General features: G+C 38.0%; 1 protein-coding gene across 1 annotated transcript; it reads right to left on the bottom strand.

Moving 5' to 3' along the window:
- Positions 1–2,764: 2,764 nt before the first annotated feature.
- Positions 2,765–17,862, bottom strand: tmem91 (transmembrane protein 91). The gene is made up of 3 exons (XM_073850996.1): positions 17,346–17,862; positions 10,899–11,045; positions 2,765–4,038 (listed from the first exon to the last, which is right to left on the bottom strand). Exons 1-3 carry the CDS (start codon positions 17,745–17,747, stop codon positions 3,883–3,885), a joined length of 705 nt encoding a protein of 234 aa, XP_073707097.1. The 5' UTR covers positions 17,748–17,862; the 3' UTR covers positions 2,765–3,882.
- Positions 17,863–18,959: the final 1,097 nt, after the last annotated feature.

Below are 18,959 nucleotides of genomic sequence, written 5' to 3'. Positions count from 1 at the left end.
GAAACTGGTGACAACTTTTTACAGTGTACTGTCACTTGCTGAATTCAATCATTTCTTTCAAAAGCTGACCCCAAACGTTTGAACGTGTATTTCAGTCTTATACATATCGTCTAGTTTAGTGTAAAGTTAACAGTTCACCAGTCAAATAATGAACAGAATATTTTCAAAGTAACACAAATATCCTGTTAAAAAAAATGTAGTGCCATTAATTGTACATGAATGCAGATGGATTTAAAGGTGTGAGAAATGCGATGCGAAATGTCTTTCATACTCAGAGACACTTCCTATAGTAGCAACTAAAGCACTTCAGTCGGAGCATTGTGTTTGGCACTGCTTATCACTCGCCTTTGAGGTTATCAAGGGCGAAATGGAGGCCCACAAAGGGGATTTAAGTATAGAGTAGAGTGCTACAACAAAATAGAGTGTGCCCAGTGATAGAAATGTCACTGACTACAGTTTTAAGCGTCTTATATCCCAGAATTCCATTATCTCAAGTGCATGCCTTCAATCGAATGACTGTAGCTTCAAGTTAGTAACTGCCAAGGCAGGCAAATTTACCCTTTATTTCATCTACATACAAACATACATGATATATGTTCAGTAGTTCAGATGGAATATAAATTACGACCTTGTAGTTTAAAGATGTTTACATACCTGCAAACTCAATTTTCTCAAAATGTTAAATTTTTTGGTCAGAACAAATAAAGGGTTCACACAAAAAGTGAAAATGCTATCATTACTTATTCACTCATTCGTCTTCGGAACACAGTTTTGTTTTTGTGTTTTTGATGAAATCCATGAGCTTTCTGACCCTGCATAGACAGCAATGCAACTAGTAGTAAGGTAGTAAGGACATGATAAAGTAGTCCATGTGAAATCAGTGGTTTACACTCAAAATAAAGGTTCTTTATTGGCATCAGTGGTTCCATGAAGATCCTTGAACATCCCTTGAACCTTTCAAATGCAAAAAAAAGGTTATTTAGAGTCGAAAACGGTTCTTTAGATTTTTTAAATGTACTTCATAATGTTTTTTTAGGAACTGTTCACTGATACCCCTTTTCCACCAAGGCAGTTCAAGTGCTGGTTCATAGCCAGAGCCTAGTTTCAAATCAGTTCTTAGACTTTCGACACCTAAAGCACCAGCTCAGAACCAGGGAAAGTCATTGTTGATAAAGGCTTGTTTAGGATGTGTCGGCACTGCTGGGACCAGTTGGCGTGTGGCATCGAAGTACCGCAAGAGCAGTTTAAAAGCTTAAAGAATCGTCTGCTCTCCAGTCGCTCTTGTGGTGCTTTTGTGTCGTGCACTGGTCGATTTGTTTGGCAATGCTGCATCGTTGCTGGGAAAGATGAGACGTATTCAGTGACGTAAGACCTGGCTTTCTGGTGGCTCTCTAGCCCATGGAAAAGCAAGTCAGTCAAATCAACTAGTCCCCAGTTCCTGCTGGTGGAAAAGAGGCCTGAAAGTTTTTTTGGGGAACCAAACATGGTTCTTCTATGGCATCACTGCAAAAACACCCTTTTGGAACTTTTAAAATTAATTGTAACCTTAATTTTATGAAGCTACAAGAATACACCTCTCACACACACTCTCGTACTGGTACTTTCGTGAATGCGTGTCGAAGACTGACACGGTTCAATAAAGATGTTATTTTAGATTTCACTGCGCACAAAACATATTCTCGTAGCTTTGTTACATTACGGTTGAACCACTGATGTCATATGGACAACATATGGAAATTGGTAGTTGCGATGCTGTCTATGTAGGGTCAGAAAGAGCTCGGATTTCATCAAAAATATCTTAATTTGTGTTCCACAGATAAACGAAGGTCTTACAGGTTTGGAACGACATAAGAGTAATTAATGACTGAATTGTCATTTTTGGGTGAACTATCACTTTAAAATACATAAGAGTTTATCATTTTGAGTCATCCCTTTTCTTCAAAAAATGGTTTAAAGGCTAAAATAAGTTTTGGCATTTCATCAAACCTTCAGTCAAAACTGTAAAGCTGTTTAAATCATTCTTTTTATGGCCTTTTACAGTTTACAGTTAATGTTACCATAGACATAGGCTCCGTGAATTACATAGTTTTATTAAAATATCAGAATTTCTTCCAAACAGTTTCAACTGCTGGGATTCATGAAATCTTAAATTCTTAAGATGTGCCGTTCTTGTCAAATAATTCTAAAAAAAAAAAAAAAAATCAATGCCTCAAGCAATCGCAGATTACTGAAATATTCACTTAATACTTGAAATGACCCAAAATATTTATGAAACATCTACATCTATCTTACATTTGCGATTTGTTTTTAAGAACATTCTTTTCAGGAATTCCAGTTCTTCTGAAGTTTTCCATTAGAACAATCTTAAACGGATAGTTCACCCAAAAATGAAAATTCTGGCATTAATTACTCACCTTTATGTTGTTCCAAACCCGTAAGACCTTTGTTCATCTTCAGAACACAAATTAAGATATTTTTGATGAAATCCGAGAGTTTTCTGACCCTACAATAGACACCGCAGCTGACATGTTCATAGCCCATGTGACATCAGTGGTTTAACCATAATGTTATGAAGCTACGAGAATACTTTTGTGCCCAAAGAAAACAAAATAATGACTTTATTCAACGGTTTCTTCACTTCCATGTCAGTCTTGTTGAATAATGAATAACTAAAAATGGTTCAAAACTGAATAAAGTTGTTATTTTTGTTTACTTTGGTGCACAAAAAGTATTCTTGTAGCTTCAAACATTACAATGTCATATGGACTTTTTTAACAATGTCCTTACTACCTTTCTGGACCTTGAATGTCGTAGTTGTGATGCTGTCTATGCAGTGGAAGAAAGCTCTCGGATTTCTTCAAAAATATCTTAATCTGTGTTCCAAAGATGAACAAAGGTTTAGAACAACATGAGGGTGAGTAATTAATGACAGAATTTTCTTTTTTAGGTGAACTATACATTTAAGAAATGTTTTGGGAATAGAAAATATTCTTAATCTTTTCTTAAATTAGGGAAAAAAGAAGAAAATAGCAGTTAAGAAAACATGTATTTTTTAAATAATGTTTAAATCTGGCCCAATTCCTGATTTACCACCTTTTTACCAGTCGAAGTTTGCAGTCATGGTTTAGCTGAATCATATGAAGTGTCTCCATACGGTTTTGTTGGTACAGTAGATGGAAAATGGAGAGTCTACATTTATCAAGCTATGAATAGAGTCCTGCAGAAGAAGCTTCTCATAACAGCATGACTCAGTGGAAGCTGCAGTGTATATATGTGCCTTTCTCTCGTCGCATTGAACTTTTGCCTGTGCATACTTGTTATGCATCCTCATATTTTCAGAATCTGCCTGAACTTGCACTTGTTTTCTATCTGAGTTCTAACGTCATTTACAGTGGTGTTCTCAATTTAGAGAGATTTTCAATGACCAGTTTTAAAGCTCAGATAGAAAATGACCCACTTCGCTCGTGTCTCGGAGGGCACGTCCTGCTGTTTCACAGCCAAGTCCGTTGTGATCTCCTGATCTCATGGTCCTTGTCTAGTTCCCTTCTAACAAACCCTTAGGCCTCAATCAATCCCTCCTCTGCCAACTTAGACAGAGAACAGGTCTCTCTTTCTGAAGTTGGTGTCATATTTCTTTTTTGACCCAAATACAAAGATTTCAACTGAAACTAGCCTCTTTCCAGATGTGTTGAGTTGCATTTTTAATCTAATATGACAGCCGTGAACTTGGAGAAAATGTCACAAAGGTGGTGTCTCTGTCAAACGAATGTACTAATTACAGATGCAGATGAATGTGAGTATGTAAGGAGCAGCGCTGTGTAATTAGGAACCAGGGAGGTGCATTTCCGGAAGATTTGAGAGAGGATACCGATACAGTAGTCTTTAAGGTGGCTTCCCGGACAGATAGGAGATCAGGGCGGCGATGGCGCAGATGTAAGTGATGATGCCAAACACGATCGAAAGGATGGAGAGCCACAGAGCCTGGCGGGATGCCGCACTGGCACCCTGGAAATCTCCTTGTGCTGATGCTTTGTTTGTCTGGAGGGAAGAGAAGGTAAACAGTAGCATTAATCATAGTAAATGATGGGGGTTCGTCCACTCTCTCAAGGTTGTTTACCGTATGACTGCAGCTATTAACTTTGGCGTAGGATTGGTCAAAGGCTTGTGTATTTTCTGTCATTACACTATCCTGTCTTTTATTCGTTTCTCTTCTCCTTTCAACTTTGATCCCTTCATTCCAGACAACACCTCATGTTCTATTGGAAATCAATCACCAGAGGCCTCTCATTATGACACTAATTAAAGTCTGAATGAAATCCATTGATCAGTCTTGTCAGCTATGTGGGCTGAACATCTGCAGTGCTGCTTCCAGTGAAAACAGGCTTGAAGACAATAATAAAAGTCACTTTAAATTATTAACTAATCCTGAAACACCTTATGTAAAGGTGGCTAATTAGATTACAGCTTTCCAGATTGAGAAGAAGTTTAGTTTTGAGGTTTGTATTTGATCAGGTGATCAGGAAATTGTCTGTGGGTTCGTCTGAGGATAAAACAAAGCTGAATAATTCAAGTACCTTGATTTGTGTTATTCTTATGCGTGGCACTTTGATTCGCTAGTGGCGTAATCCTGCAAATCTCAGTGTAATCCTGTCTAAACCCTCAGGTGTAATTCCATAATGTCCACACTAACGCACTCCCAAATGAGCACTTGTCTTTACTGCTAATCTCTGCCACTTTGAATCCAACTGACCTTTTGCCATTTAGACACAAACTATCAACAGGTCAAGGGGCTTTCGCACCGGAGGAACCTTTTTATAGTTTCTAGAACTATTGGCAGAAGTTCCCGCTTTTTGGCTTGTTCACACTAGGGTTGGGTCGATAGACGATGCCATCGTCCATCGCCGATGGCCAAAAGACATCACGATGCTGAGCCGGCATCGCGATCCTCCACCCCGCCCCCGCAGCGCCAAGCCCCGCCCCCGCCGCAGCAGCAACCCGCTCACGGAAAACACACACTAAATCCCTATATAGCCAAATGAAATGCATGCTTTCAATTTCTGCATCTTTACTTATTTTATTATTATTATTATGAGGAAATAATAACAAGGAAGTTGTTAGTGATCACAATACAAATACAAAAAGCCTAGTTGGAACACTTGGATTTGTGCCGAAAAACAGAGGTGCGTGAGCCCAACGCGCTATTTTTAGTTTCGCTTTGTTTTAGTTTCTTAACTTTATATATTTTGTTTCATTTCTGTTCTGTTCTAAATACCTCTACATTTAAATAATTCGTTTTGGAGTCAGGGTAACTAACTTATAGCTATGTTTATAGTGTTTATAATGTTAATACATAATATTTCGCTTGATTTGGTATTATTTCTGATATTAAGCTTTCTCTCTAAACATTCCGCTGCTCATTAAATGCGTTTTGAGAGAGTGTGTTAAGCAGTAAGCAAATAATGAGAGCGTTATTGAACTTAAAAAAGCTGACTGGTCGAAAATATGTTAAGGACCAACACACATCCTCCAAATGCATTTATATAAACCCGCGCTTGATCTTGTCTCGTCTGCACGCACGCACTGTCATGATCTAATGCACTTTTTAATTCCGGATCTTTAAAAACAAAATACCGGAACACAAAAATCCAAAATCGGACATTTTCCAGAGCAGAATCCGGCTCAAATTAAGCACTCGTGGACATGGTAGGCTACAATTAATTAATTCGTTATGAATAAATTATTTAACCACAACCATCCCTCACCCCCGCCCCCCACAGACGATGCCATCGTCCATCGCGATGTTTCACATTAGACATCGTACGATGCCAAATTGGTCGACATCGCCCAACCCTAGTTCACACCGCGAGAACTAGGAATGTATTTAGAGTAGACTTCAGAGTAGAGTCTAACCCCCAATTTCCACCAGATGCGTAACGGCTGCGTTACGGCTCCGGCACGGCGGCGGAGTCAATAGGTTTCCATTAAAGTCAATGAGTGTATTTCCACTGAATGCGGTACAGCTGCGTTCCGACTCCGTCAATCCGCAGCCCTCCGGAGCAGATACGCAGAGCTTCTATTTTTGCCGGATGCCGGAGCGCTCCGCAGCACTACAGGGCAGAGTACGCAGGACAGGAAGTCGAGTGACGAAACAGAACAGCCAGAAACAAAATAAAAGATCCGTTTAATTTGCAAAATAAAATACACCGCGCTCATATTTCCCTACACTACACCTTGAAAACGTCATAATGGGCTGGAAAACTGTCCATGGTTTGGTAGTTCTGTTTATAGAAACTACTTATCGCGCGATCACACCAGAATTCGCGAGATTACATAGGGCCTCGTGACATCAGCTGTCAGTCATGACCGCAGCCGTTCCGCAACAAATCCGGACCTGGTGGGTATTGACGGACGACGGAACACGGAGCTGTTACGCAGCGGAGCCGTAACGCAGCCGTTACGCATCTGGTGGAAATTAGGGGTAAAGGCCGGGACACACCAAGCCGACGATCGGCCGTCTGGCCTCGTCGGGCAGTTGGTGGGCATCGGTGAAGCGCGTCGGTTCGGTGTGTTCCGCACGTCGGCTCTCGTCGGGCTCGCGTCGGCCAAAGTTTGCGAATCGGCGTCGGGCTTGTCGGGGCCGTCTGGGAAAGAGAGCGCTCTGATTGGCTGTTCAGACATCGAATCAGAGCGCGTGGAGGACTTGAACGTGAAGTGACGTAACAAGAAAAGGAAGGAGTCAAGAGGGAACCGGCTCGCTGTCATCATTTCGCACAATTCGAAACCAACTATACAGACTACTGCCATCTGCAGGTACGCAACGGTATATCTCCTCACGCATGCGCAGAAAGCACCTTCTAGTTTGTAGTCGGGTTTCGTCAGTTCGGTGTGTTCGAGCTCAGTTTAATTGCCCAGACGCCCGCAGACGCAGCCGACGCTAGTTGGTTGGCATCGGGTTGGTGTGTCCCGGGCTTAAAAGAGTTCTATAGGACGCTGATAGGCAAAAGCATATGAAATACCGGTCACCCCGCATTTTTAAAAAGCTGTAAAAATACGAACATGGAAAACAGCAACAACGGCATTTAGCTACCATTGATTTGGTCTTTTCTCAGTCTTGATGATATGTAACACTACAAGTTGTTATAGGAGGTTTTGTCAGATTTTCATGCTCTTTAAATCACATAAATTGTGCTTTTACATTCCATCTCTGTTATTACCAAATCCATGAGACACAACAAAAACAGCTCCAGTTATAGCTTTCCTCCATTACAGTTTCCTTCACCTGTTGTTCACGTTTGTAAATGCCACGAATAAAGACGTTGCTGTTGGCCACTTTAGAGTTCCTGCTGCCGGTGCGAACCATGCTGGCTAGTTCCTAGAACTAAGTTCTTAGTACTACCCACTGTGAAAGCACCTTAACTTTATGCCTAGATATCTGTAGTGTTCAACCTGATCTCATGACGAAAACGTACCTTTGGCAACTTTTTCTCAAGACGCAAAATACGAACCAATAAATACATATCATTCCTTTTTCTAACATAAATGAACAGTAGAGGTGGTAGAACAGTGAACACTTGTAATTGTTTATATACACAGTTATGATTACAGCTCAAAAATGACATTATTGTAAGGGGTAGGTTTTGGGTTGAGGTAGTTATAGACCAAATTTGAAAATTTGGTCATTAATAAACTTACCCCCATGTCGTTCCAAACCCATAAAAGCTTTGTTCGTCTTTGAAACGCAATTTAAGATATACTGGATGAAAACCAGGAGGTTTGTAAATGTCCCATTTACTGGCAAGTAAATAACACTGTCAAGGCCCAGAAAAGTATGAAAGATGTCGTCAAAATAGTCCATTTGCCATCAGTAGTTTAACCATGATTTACGAAGCTATGAGAATACAAAAATAACAACTTTATTCAACAATTCGTCTGCTCTGCATCACCGTAGCACCAATTTGGATAGTATCTCCTTGAACAAAAACAGAGTATCCATGTGACGCAGCTAATAGAGTACAGCATAGGCAGTTTGCGTCCATGGGATACTATCTAAAATGCCACTATGGTCACGCGGAGGAGACAAATTGTTGAATTAAGTCGTTATATTTCCTTTTACGGGTTCGGAACGGCATAGGGGTACGTGATTAATGACAAAATGTTCATTTTGGGGTGGAGTAACCCTTTAATAAAACACAATCTAATAGGTAGAAAATTTAATTTATTGTTAATTTCCGGACGTGGCTGTTTCACTTTCTGAACATAACAAACTTGCTTGGTAGCTCAGCCAGCACAGAACTTAGGATGTGGAATCCTTGGGTACAAATCCACCCCCAAAAAAACATGACTCACAATGAAAAAGCTGAAAGATGAGAGATCGAAAAACAAGTTAAATCTGCATACTTGCGATTGTTTTTTTATGTCATATCAGGTAGGTTTAGATGTAGTGCATATAGTGCGTTATTATAAAACATCACAGAGCATTAGAGATATAGCGCCACTCAGCGGACATTTCAAGTCAGAACTGTGGTGACACGTACAAAACCAACGTCACATAAAACAGCCCATATACGTTCATCTGTTCCGGGGGGAAAAAAACACTCTTTTAAAGTGAAAAGTGAAAGTCATGACATTTGCCAAGTACGCTAACTCATACTCGGAACCCATCCAAGTGCTCACACACACACACACACACACACACACACACACACACACACACATACACACACACACCATGAACACACACCTGGATCAGTGGGCAGCCATTTGCTCCAGTGCCCGGAGAGCAATTGGGTGTTCAGTGCCTTGCTCAAGGGCACTTCAGCCATGGGTATTGATTGTGGAAGAGAGCGCTGTTCATTCACTCCCCCCACCTACAACTCCTGCCGACACTGAGACTCAAACCTTCGGATTACAAGTCCGACTCTCTAACCATTAGGCCACAGCTTCCCCTAATGGACATTTCACATCAAATATGGCAGTACGTATTTCGCATCTTGCAAAAATGTTCCCACAGGTACGTTTTCATCACGAGATCAGACTCGCAGTGTTGAGGAAAGTTACTTTTTAAAAAGTAATGGATTACAGTGCGTTACTCCATAAAAAAGTAGCTGATTGTGTTACTTTTATGGAAAGTAGGGATGTACCTGAATATAAAAAAGGGAATAGATATGAAATGCAAGGAAAAAATCTCTCACAATTATATAATTGGGTAATTACAGTGTATATAAATTGTTTTTGAACACACACTCACTTTTTACTTTCACTTTCAAGCTTTGCGATCACACTTACTCTGTGTATACAATGGAGTGGCAGTACTTACCACACTTTTTACAAGATTAGATGTTTGTCAGTGGTGTTCAGTATCTGCAAATCATTGGACATCATCCTATCAGTCATCTCCCACTCTGTTTGTGTGGTAAGTGAAATTACTGTAATGTAAAAGGCTACCGCAAGCAAGCGGCTATGCCCCTTTAGTGGCTCCATAGAATGCGTTATTCATTTTCTGTGCCTTTCCAAATACGGATTCATTATTTGAACACATGCCTAATGGAAAGTAATACATTATGATACTTTTGTGTACTCAGATATTTATAACTCAGATATTTTGTTGAAAATTTAAAAGTAATGTGTTACTAGTTACATGAAAAAAGTAATCTGATTACATAAATAATGTGTTACCCACAACACTGGATATCTGTCTGCCTAGACATCGGTCTGTCTGTCTGTCTGTCTGTCCATATATAGTTAATTATCTCATTCTGTATAGTCAAAATGTTTTTGAAGAAAGTAGATGTGATGTTATAATTAGTCAGTATGGAGCACTGCCACAGTCTTCTATATAAAAGACTTATGAGTGTATGATTTATGGGTTGTGTCCTCTTTCTTCCTGTCTTTTTTCTTGTCCTCTCCATTATTTGGCATTCCAATCTGTTTTCTCCAATATATCATCTGCCATTTTCATAATATTTCACCGAAGGACATGAACGACATCAGAATTCTTTATGCTCACAAAAGATGCAAGGTTATGAGTAACAGGATAATGACAATAGCACTGTCAGTCAGATTGGAGAAGTCTATTGAGAGATCAGTACAAAACTTTGAGTGTCGCAAATGACTCCTACCTTTGTATTGGAGAAGTATTGATATGCAAACGTATGAACGACTAGAATTATATATTCACAATAAAATGACAGTGATTGGCAGTGGTGCCTGCAAACTATACACACATACTATGCGTTTTCCATGCCAATATTTCAGCAGTCATTATGCATCTCCTGTATTTCTGACAACTGAACTAGCGATGCCAACAATCTGTAAATGAATAATTCTTTTCAGTTCTATCTTGAATTGGCAGCACATGTTTGCAAAACGATCTCAATCGATTCTCATTTCAGTTTTTCACTCAGTAAATCAATTTTCCACAAGTTGGTATGAATCTCGAGGGTCTTCATAAAATGTCTCCAACATACTTATGTTAAAATTCCACAATGGTCATGTAAAACAACACCCTTTTTACCTTGTCAAAAACAGCTCTGTTCACAGCGACCCGTTTCGGTGCATGCCTCTTTAAATGCTAATGAGCTACTGCTCACTGACCCCGCCCCTCTTAAGACTCTTAAGTTCACTTTTACATCCAACTACAAAACACCTGCATTGATTATGACTGAGACACAGCTGCTCGAGTGTGTAGAAAATGGCGGACAGTGTACAACTGGCTAAGGGCGGAAATATTCTAATTCGGGACAGGCCCTGAGCGGTCGTGGGCGGGGCCTGAACAGTGTGACATCATACTGCTCAGAAAATCAAAACGGCTTGATAATTGAGATTGTTTAGGTTTTTTTAAACAAGTCTAAAGACACTACATTCTGCCCTGGAGTAGAGAAAAAAATATTGTTCCTTACCTTTTGGGAAAGATAGAACGCAGCAATGCCCAGAGGCCAGAAACAACAGAGCATGGAGAAGAAAGCCAGGCCCAGGTAATCTTGAGGGATCATGATGGGAAAGTTGCTTTCACTGTCTGTATCACTGAAGTCATCACTGGAGGAGTCCTGTGGTAAATTTCACAGTCATCAGCACCAGAGAGGTTACATAATGTTATATATAGGGCCGGGACTCGATTAAAAAAATTAATCTAATTAATTAAAGGCTTTGTAATTAATTAATCGAAATTAATCGCATATAAATATTTGACCTGAGAACAGTGAGAAGTAAGTTTTTTCATATGGATTTTTAGCATACCATTGAAGAATGACTGAATAGATACATAAGCTTAAGCAACAAAATATTGTTTATTTTTGTTCAACCTAGTCCAACAGACCAGTGCAATATTGCCATTAAGTGTAGCAATAGGATACAGTGTTTCCCCTAGGTTTCCATTTTTTTTTTCTCGGTACTTTACCCTACTTTGTGTAATAACGAAAACAATTATTTCAGTGAAAAAATAAGTCCAAAACTCTCTATTTTAACATTTTGAACAATAGGGCTATACTATTTTTTAAGAAATTATTGTGTGTTTTAATTTTTCTCATAATCAAATGAAAGCATAAACATTTATTTATTTTTAATCAAATGAAAAATAAACCTTTTTATTTTTTGGCAAACAAACAGAGGTTTGCTGTTAAAATCAATAAATAATAATAATTTAACATTTAAATAATAATTGTAGTATTTTTTTTTTCTAAAATTAAGTGGTTAATCTTGTTGTTATATTTATTTTTTATCATATATATTGTTTTTTTGTCAATTATTTAAATAGGAATATTGTTCTGTTTCATGTTAAACCGTACTTTTATTTTGACAGGTTGCCGTGAAGTTTCTGTGTGTAAAGTATGATATGATGCTAGTTAGTATGCGTGTAGTAAAAAAAAAAAAACCACGTCTCCACCATTCATACATACAGATACAAACGGAACATGCAGGATTCATATTAAAACGGTCTTTTTGCATTTCAGTTTTGACAGACACTAGTCCATATCGCGATTTGAATTAAGTGACAGACCAACTTTTGATTAATCAATCCAAAAATCGACGAATTTACGTGGCATTCCGCGCTATAGTGAATTCGGTTTTTATGAATGGAGTCCGCGATCCAGTCCGTGTTTTCTTGGAGGAGACATTGTAAACGCGCCCCCCTAAGATAATGGTAGGGGAAACACTGGGATATTTAGAAATATACTAGCCTACATTTCAGAAATTCTGGTACCCTATAGGTAGGTAGACCTTCTGTAAAAGCATTGAGGTGATACTTGAGGCTCTATGTGCTAGTTGGTGCTCCAGTATAATCGGTCCGCCGAAACTCATCCAGTGAGAAACGTTCCGCGGTGCAAAATTAAGTGCGATTAAAATGCGTTAAAAAAAATTAACGCGTTATTTTTTTGTAATTAATTAATCTAAATTAACGCGTTAAAGTCCCGGCCCTAGTTATATAATGTCAGTAGAAATGATTTAATAGTCAGAAATTTAAATTTGTCATGGGATAAAATGTTCCCTTTTCAATTGTTCATAGGATCCTGTGAAATGGAGTTTCAGAGGAATGACTAGTCTAAAATTGTAGGTTACATAAATTGCTTTTGTAACAACTGAACTTCAAATGTAATTAGATTTGATACTACAAGACAATGACTTGCATTTATTTTTGCTGTGCTGTATAAATGTATCTGTTGCAAGTTTTTCTGGTTCCTGTAAGATAATGTGACTGAATGAGGTTATGCCAAATGTGCACTAGTTGTGCTGCCTACAGGCAAATTCTGACTCATGTTGTTTCCAAAAAGAGCTGTGTTTTCAATCTGCCTCTTTCTCTAGGACTGCATCTGACAACTCTGCTCATTTCACAATCTCTGTGAAATGAGCAGTTTAGTGTTTACGTCCTCCAGATGTGCATCATGTATTTTGTACTTCGCTGACTTCTCTACACAAAATGAATTATTGGACTAAAACGTTGTTTAGGTCACTGACAAAATATTTCTGATTCTCTTTTTTTAAAATAACCCAGTCAGGTTTATTTTTCACCAGTAAATGACTAAAAGCATGATGCAACCACAGTAACTTAACTCAAGATATTTTTTTTCAACATAGAGCAGTGTAGCATGACAAAATGCTATATTGCTTTATTTTTCATTACATTTTATTGCATCGCAGCTATACAGCCAGATGAGCAGAGATAATAGCCAAACACACTCTGGCCTCTCTCTCATATGTTGGGTTAAAGAGACAGTTCAACCAGAAATGAAAATTCTGTCATTCATTACTCATTCTCATGTTGTTCCTAACCTGTAAGACCTCCGTTCATCTTCAGAACACAAATTAAGATATTTTCTGATGAACTCCGAGAGCTTTCTGACCCTGCAAAGACAGCAATGCAACTGACACATTCAAAGCCCAGAAAGGTAGAAAGGACATTGTTAAAATGGATTGTGGTACTCTTGTGAACACATCAAAGACTGACATGGAAGAAAAGAAATTGTTGAATTATGTCGTTATTCATAAAGTTACGGTTGAACCACTGATGCCACATAGACCATTTTAACAATGTCAGTCACATATCTGTCTATTCAGGGTCAGAAAATGCTTGGATTTCCTCAAAAATATCTTAATTTGTGTTAATTTTTGGGTGAACTATCCCTTTAAGTCTAATGCATTTCAGTAAATCAAATCACAAAGATTCACTGATTATTTGTAACCTTATTTTCAATGTTATTGTGCCTGAATTTTGTTAGCTTCTTATTAGTTGCTCTGTAGTTTTTTTAAAGGTATCTTGCTAGTTATCCATTTTAAGTTTGTAAGCAGTACTGGCTAGATTACTTACAAATTATAATTGTTACTGATTCCTAATTAAATTATGAAAATTATGGTCAGTAATTTAATATATTTTAGGTTATATAAATGAACTACTTTTTGATCACTTAATTACTTATGTCCTAATGCGTTTACCACAAAGATACAAATAGAAAATATTGCACCATTTTGATATATTCTACCAGTCAAAAGTTTTGAAAAAGTAAAACTTGTAACGCTTTTTAAAGAAGTCTCATTTGCTCACCAATCCTGCATTTATTTAATCCAAAGTACAGCAAAAACATTTTGAAATATTTATAGAATTCAAAATAACTGCTTTCTATTTGAATATATTTTAAAATGTATTGTATTGCAACATATTGTAATTTATTCCTGTGATTTCAGAACTGAATAAGCATCATTACTCTAGTCGCATGATCCTTCAGAAAACATTCTAATATTCTGATCAAAAACATTTATTGTCATGTTGAAAACGGAATATAATTTTCTTCATGTTTCTTAGAGGAATAGAAAGTTCAGAAGAACAGCATTTATCTGAAATAGAAATGCTGATCAATTTAAAGCATCCTTGATAAATAAAAATATGAATTTCTATCATTTCTTTCCCCCCAAAAAAGTGACACTAAAGACTGGAGAAATGACGTTGAAAATTTAGCTTTGATCGCAGGAAAAAATTACATTTTAAAATATATTCAAATAGAAAGCAGTTGTTTTAAATAGTAAAAAAATATTTCACAATATTACTGATTTTGCTGTATTTTGGATCAAATAAATTCAGGCTTGCTAAGCTGAAAAAAAAACAAACAATAAAACTCTTACTGTTTAAAAACTTTTGACTGGTAGTCTAAAAATTTTATTATTAATTAATTAATTTATTTATTTTGTTATATTCTATTTCTTAACATTACACATCACACATTACATGAACAAGTATTCATAAACATGAAAAAGCAAAAACATTTCATGGCCAAAGTCTACCAGGTTTGAAATATTTTTGAAAAATCGGAAAATTATTGAAGGTCACAACAGTCTCAAAAGTTATCAAAAAGCATATTTTGTGTACATTTTTTGAAGCAGAGTACAAAACCAATTCACAAAATTAAACCAGCATTACGTGTACTATACTAATTAATTTGGCATGTATGTATTTCTCTTTTAGAATAACAAAATATAAAAAATATACACTTTGTGAATATAACGTAATCATTAAAATCTCATTATGAGTGTTTTAAAACAATGTAATTACAAGAAGTTTGATTATGTAATCCGGATTACATACAATCAGTTACCAACGCTTTTTTGTAACCTGGCAAGCCACTGTATCTTTAACAGTGGTCAGGTTCCTGTCAAAACTACTTTACGATCAGAAATGAAAGTTTGAGATCTCACGGGGCATTTTAAATCATACGTAAACCTCACAGCCATCTGAAAATGATAAAGGCTATGAATATTTAAAAGAGTAGCCTTGCAATCATGTTACCATGTCCACATCACTTTTAAGCGCGTTCTGGTATTTAAATAGAATAATATTTTATTAATGCTGTGTCATAGCAGAGCAGGTCCTCATGAAACACTACAGTCACTCGCTCCGGTCCTCTTTGTTAGCACTGCCCCTGCTCAGTACAGGTTTTTAAATATTTCAATGGCAGCAGTTTTACACTTGACCTCCTGATGAAAAGCGCTGATGGCATGACAGCATGTGTAATCAGTGCTGACAGAGAGAACCTCAAGTGCTCTTTTAAAGGGACTGAGTGTTTGTGCTATGTGACAAGCCGCTTTTCAGAGGAATGCTTTTGTGCTCTGACGCAGAATGCTAAGTGTCTGAGTATGTTTTGTTTGAGCTGCATGTGGTGGCGCAAAGTAAACCATGTCAGCTTTTTTGACGGACATAAACGGTTTGATACTTTGATGTGTTCTTGGCAGTGACAGGTGAAGAAATGCCTTTTTTAAGCTATTGATCAAAATGATTAGAGGGTATGGCGAATCTGTAATATGAATCTTTGCTTTTTCAGCCTAGATCTTGTTTGCTGGTGTATGAAATAGAAGTTGGCATGGAGCTCATCAGCATAGTGGCATTATTATTCACACACCAGTGGACACAGAGCTTTCAATAATCATGCTGGGTTTAAAGGCCAGTGTTCGCGCTCAACATCCCCCCTGCTATTCATGCCTTTTGATTTTTCAATTTAAAAGCTCATTCACCTATCACTGACTGTACTGCTTTTGAATCTGTGCTGCAATATCCAGAGCTTTAGAGGAAATGCAGAGCTTGACGGCTGGGTGATTTTCTATTTTTTCAATGCAGGAAGCTATGAGGATTTGGACTGTGAATGAACAACTGTGATGCCAGTAAACAGAGAGTGATTTGGCACAAACTTAGTTCCCTCTTCTGTCATAGTTCAGATGCAACAACAATGAAGAAATCAAGTGGAGTGGAAACAAGAAAATCAAACAAGCAGCCACTCTGATGGCACTTTGGCAAGACCAAATCTAGATGAAAACAGCAAGCTGAAAGTATATTTGTAATGTTTGAACCTTCTGTAATATGAGCCCCTCAGTTGTCTTCAGTGTGAAAAGATGGATCTCAAAATCATACAGATATGGTTGGAAAGGGTTCAAATACACAAAAATGCTAAAAAACCTAAAGAATTTCTAGGTCCAGAAGGATTTTACTGAAGAACAGCGGGCAGTTCTTCATGAACAACTATCACAAAAAAAAAAAAAAACACAACTGTGGATCATTCAGGTAACAGCACAGTATTAAAAATCAAGTGTATGTAAACTTTTGAACGGGGTCATTTTTATAAATTCAACTATTATTTTTGTCTTTTAAACTATATGTAAACTTCTTTTATGTAAAATATCTTATTCAGGTCAGTACTAAATAAAAATAACATGCATATAGTATGATTACTCTTATTTTGATAAAATAATTAAAGGGATAGTTCACCCAAAAATGAAAATTTGATGTTTAGCAGAGCATCCAAGATGTAGGTGACTTTGTTTCTTCAGTAGAGCACAAACGGAAATTTGTTGCAGTCTGTTAGTCATATAATGGCAGTGAATGGGCACCAAAGCTTTGAAAGTAAAAAAAAACAAAACATGCACAGACAAATCCAAATTAAACCCTGAGGCTCGTGACGATACATTGATGTCCTAAGAAAAAAAATGTCCTAATTTTAAAAAATTATATATAAAAAACGAACATTTCGTGTCTTAGGACATCAATGTATCGCCATGAGCCGCAGGGTGTAATTTGGATTTGTCTGTGCATGTTTTTTTTTTTACTTTCAAACGTTTGGTGCCCATTCACTGCCAATATATGACTGACAGACTGCAAGTTTGAGTTAAAAATCTTTGTTTGTGTTCTACTGAAGAAACAAAGTCACCTACATCTTGGATGCTCTGGGGGTAAGCAGATAAACATCAAATTTTCATTTTTGGGTGAACTATCCCTTTAACATTTTGCAGATTCTGCAAGGTGTATGTAAAGTTTTGACTTCAACAGTATGTAGTTGAAGAAACACTGATGTATTCTGGAGGAAACGGCTTACCTCAAAGTCGGGCAAAAGGTCATCCCCATCTTCAATGCTGTAGGATACGCTATGGACATCTCTCGTCTCTGCCAGTAACTTCCTTTCCAATGGTGAACCAGGGCCAATGTCCACAAAAGTGGTTTCCAGATACTCCTTACTGTGGATGCCCAAGGAGTCAGCAGCGGCCCAAATGGTAGTAGGAGGATAAAGAGTCTCTAGAGTGCTAGACAATGAACAGGGATCCAGTAACTGCTGCTGTTGAATGTCTGTAGGACTGCAATAATTCCTCCAGTCAAGAGGGGGAAGTCTTTTGTCCTCCTCATTTCTCATCAGTATGCTTTTGAACAGTCCACTACCACTAGAGTTTTTGGGGCTACTGTCACCCAACAATGGATGTTCTAGTTCATCAAGATTCTCCATATTCCAAGACCTAATGCTTTCCAGCTAATCTGGCCAACAAAAAAAAAAAAAAAAAAAGAGTTTTTGATGATTTCACACAGATACAAGAATAAACCGCGTTAACGTGGCGAACTAACTCATGTGGTTCTACATCTCCTCCCCGGTTTAAACCGTGATTTTAATCCACGTGTTTAAGTGCGCAGAGCTCTTGAATATTCCACTTTCTTCACATGTCAGAAGCTATTTGTTCCTTCGCTTGATGACTGAATGCAAGATCCATGTAGCACGTTGTACGCGATTGGATATATCTCAGCCCATAAATATGCTAATGTGCTTCATTTTGCATGAAAAAAGATGGAAGTCACTTCTGATGATGGAAAACCGTGATTAGCAACAGACTGTAGACCGGTTGTGAAACAGTGAAGATTTTAAGCGTGAACCTCCCTTCTGCTCTCACCCATTCAGACGAGAATGTTTTGAACAGAATTCTGTCGTAGGAGACTTTTATCTAAATGTGTAGTGGAATAAAAATAGCAGTGATTTAGACAGTTCAAAGCTGATAGGAATATTCTCTGAAGTGCCAAAAGCTTTGAAGGAGGTGTCAGCTTAAGCGTAAAAAAAGAACATTGACAGGTGGTTGAAAGACTTATCAGCTTTATCAACTATTCACATATGTATAAATATGCCGTTTTAGTCATCCGGTGTGTTTTTAAAGCTGCAGTGTGACTTCAGACGTCCACAAAAATAGTATCCTCTGAAGTGCAGCGTCTGGTCAGGAAGTGCTCAAGAAACCTATTCCATTTGTAGCAATGTCTTGATGAAGAAATCAGAGTGCTCAGCTATTGATTTATAGACCTGGAAGCTCTTGCTTCTGTATTTTTAACGCGCCATGCTCTCCCAGCCATGTGAAGTCTTTCAGAGTCGTGTCCCGCGGCCCTCACCTCTCATGGTGGTACTTGGACTGCGCTGCCAAAAGAAGAGAACAAAGTCAGAAAGAGCGTTTAGCTTCAGTGCACACAGAACAGCTCTTGATAAGTGATCCCCAAGTGTCTCCCTATTTTATAAAGGCCAGTCTGCTATAATGCTTGAGTGGCAGGGTGGTGTGTGCCAAGGAACGACACTAATGAACTCAACATCTGCCTCTGAACACTTCTAAGCGGTCTATTCCAGGAGCACGTCTGTCTCAAAGGCAAAGAGCATCAGTGCGAGAGCAGAAGGCTCGTTGGGTTGGAA

The sequence above is a fragment of the Garra rufa genome, chromosome 11, assembly GCF_049309525.1.
Source record: "Garra rufa chromosome 11, GarRuf1.0, whole genome shotgun sequence".
In the NCBI taxonomy this organism is placed as follows: domain Eukaryota; kingdom Metazoa; phylum Chordata; class Actinopteri; order Cypriniformes; family Cyprinidae; genus Garra; species Garra rufa.
This window is presented reverse-complemented; position numbering and strand designations above follow the sequence as displayed.

What these genes read in the sequence shown, in the direction of transcription:
- tmem91 (XM_073850996.1), bottom strand. Translation starts at nt 17,747, where the DNA reads ATGGAGAATCTTGATGAACTAGAACATCCATTGTTGGGTGACAGTAGC. An exon ending in ACCTTTTGCCCGACTTTGAG is followed by an intron (nt 11,046 to 17,345) that starts GTAAGCCGTTTC and finishes AATTTACCACAG; the next exon opens with GACTCCTCCAGTGATGACTT. An exon ending in CGTTCTATCTTTCCCAAAAG is followed by an intron (nt 4,039 to 10,898) that starts GTAAGGAACAAT and finishes TCTTCCCTCCAG; the next exon opens with ACAAACAAAGCATCAGCACA.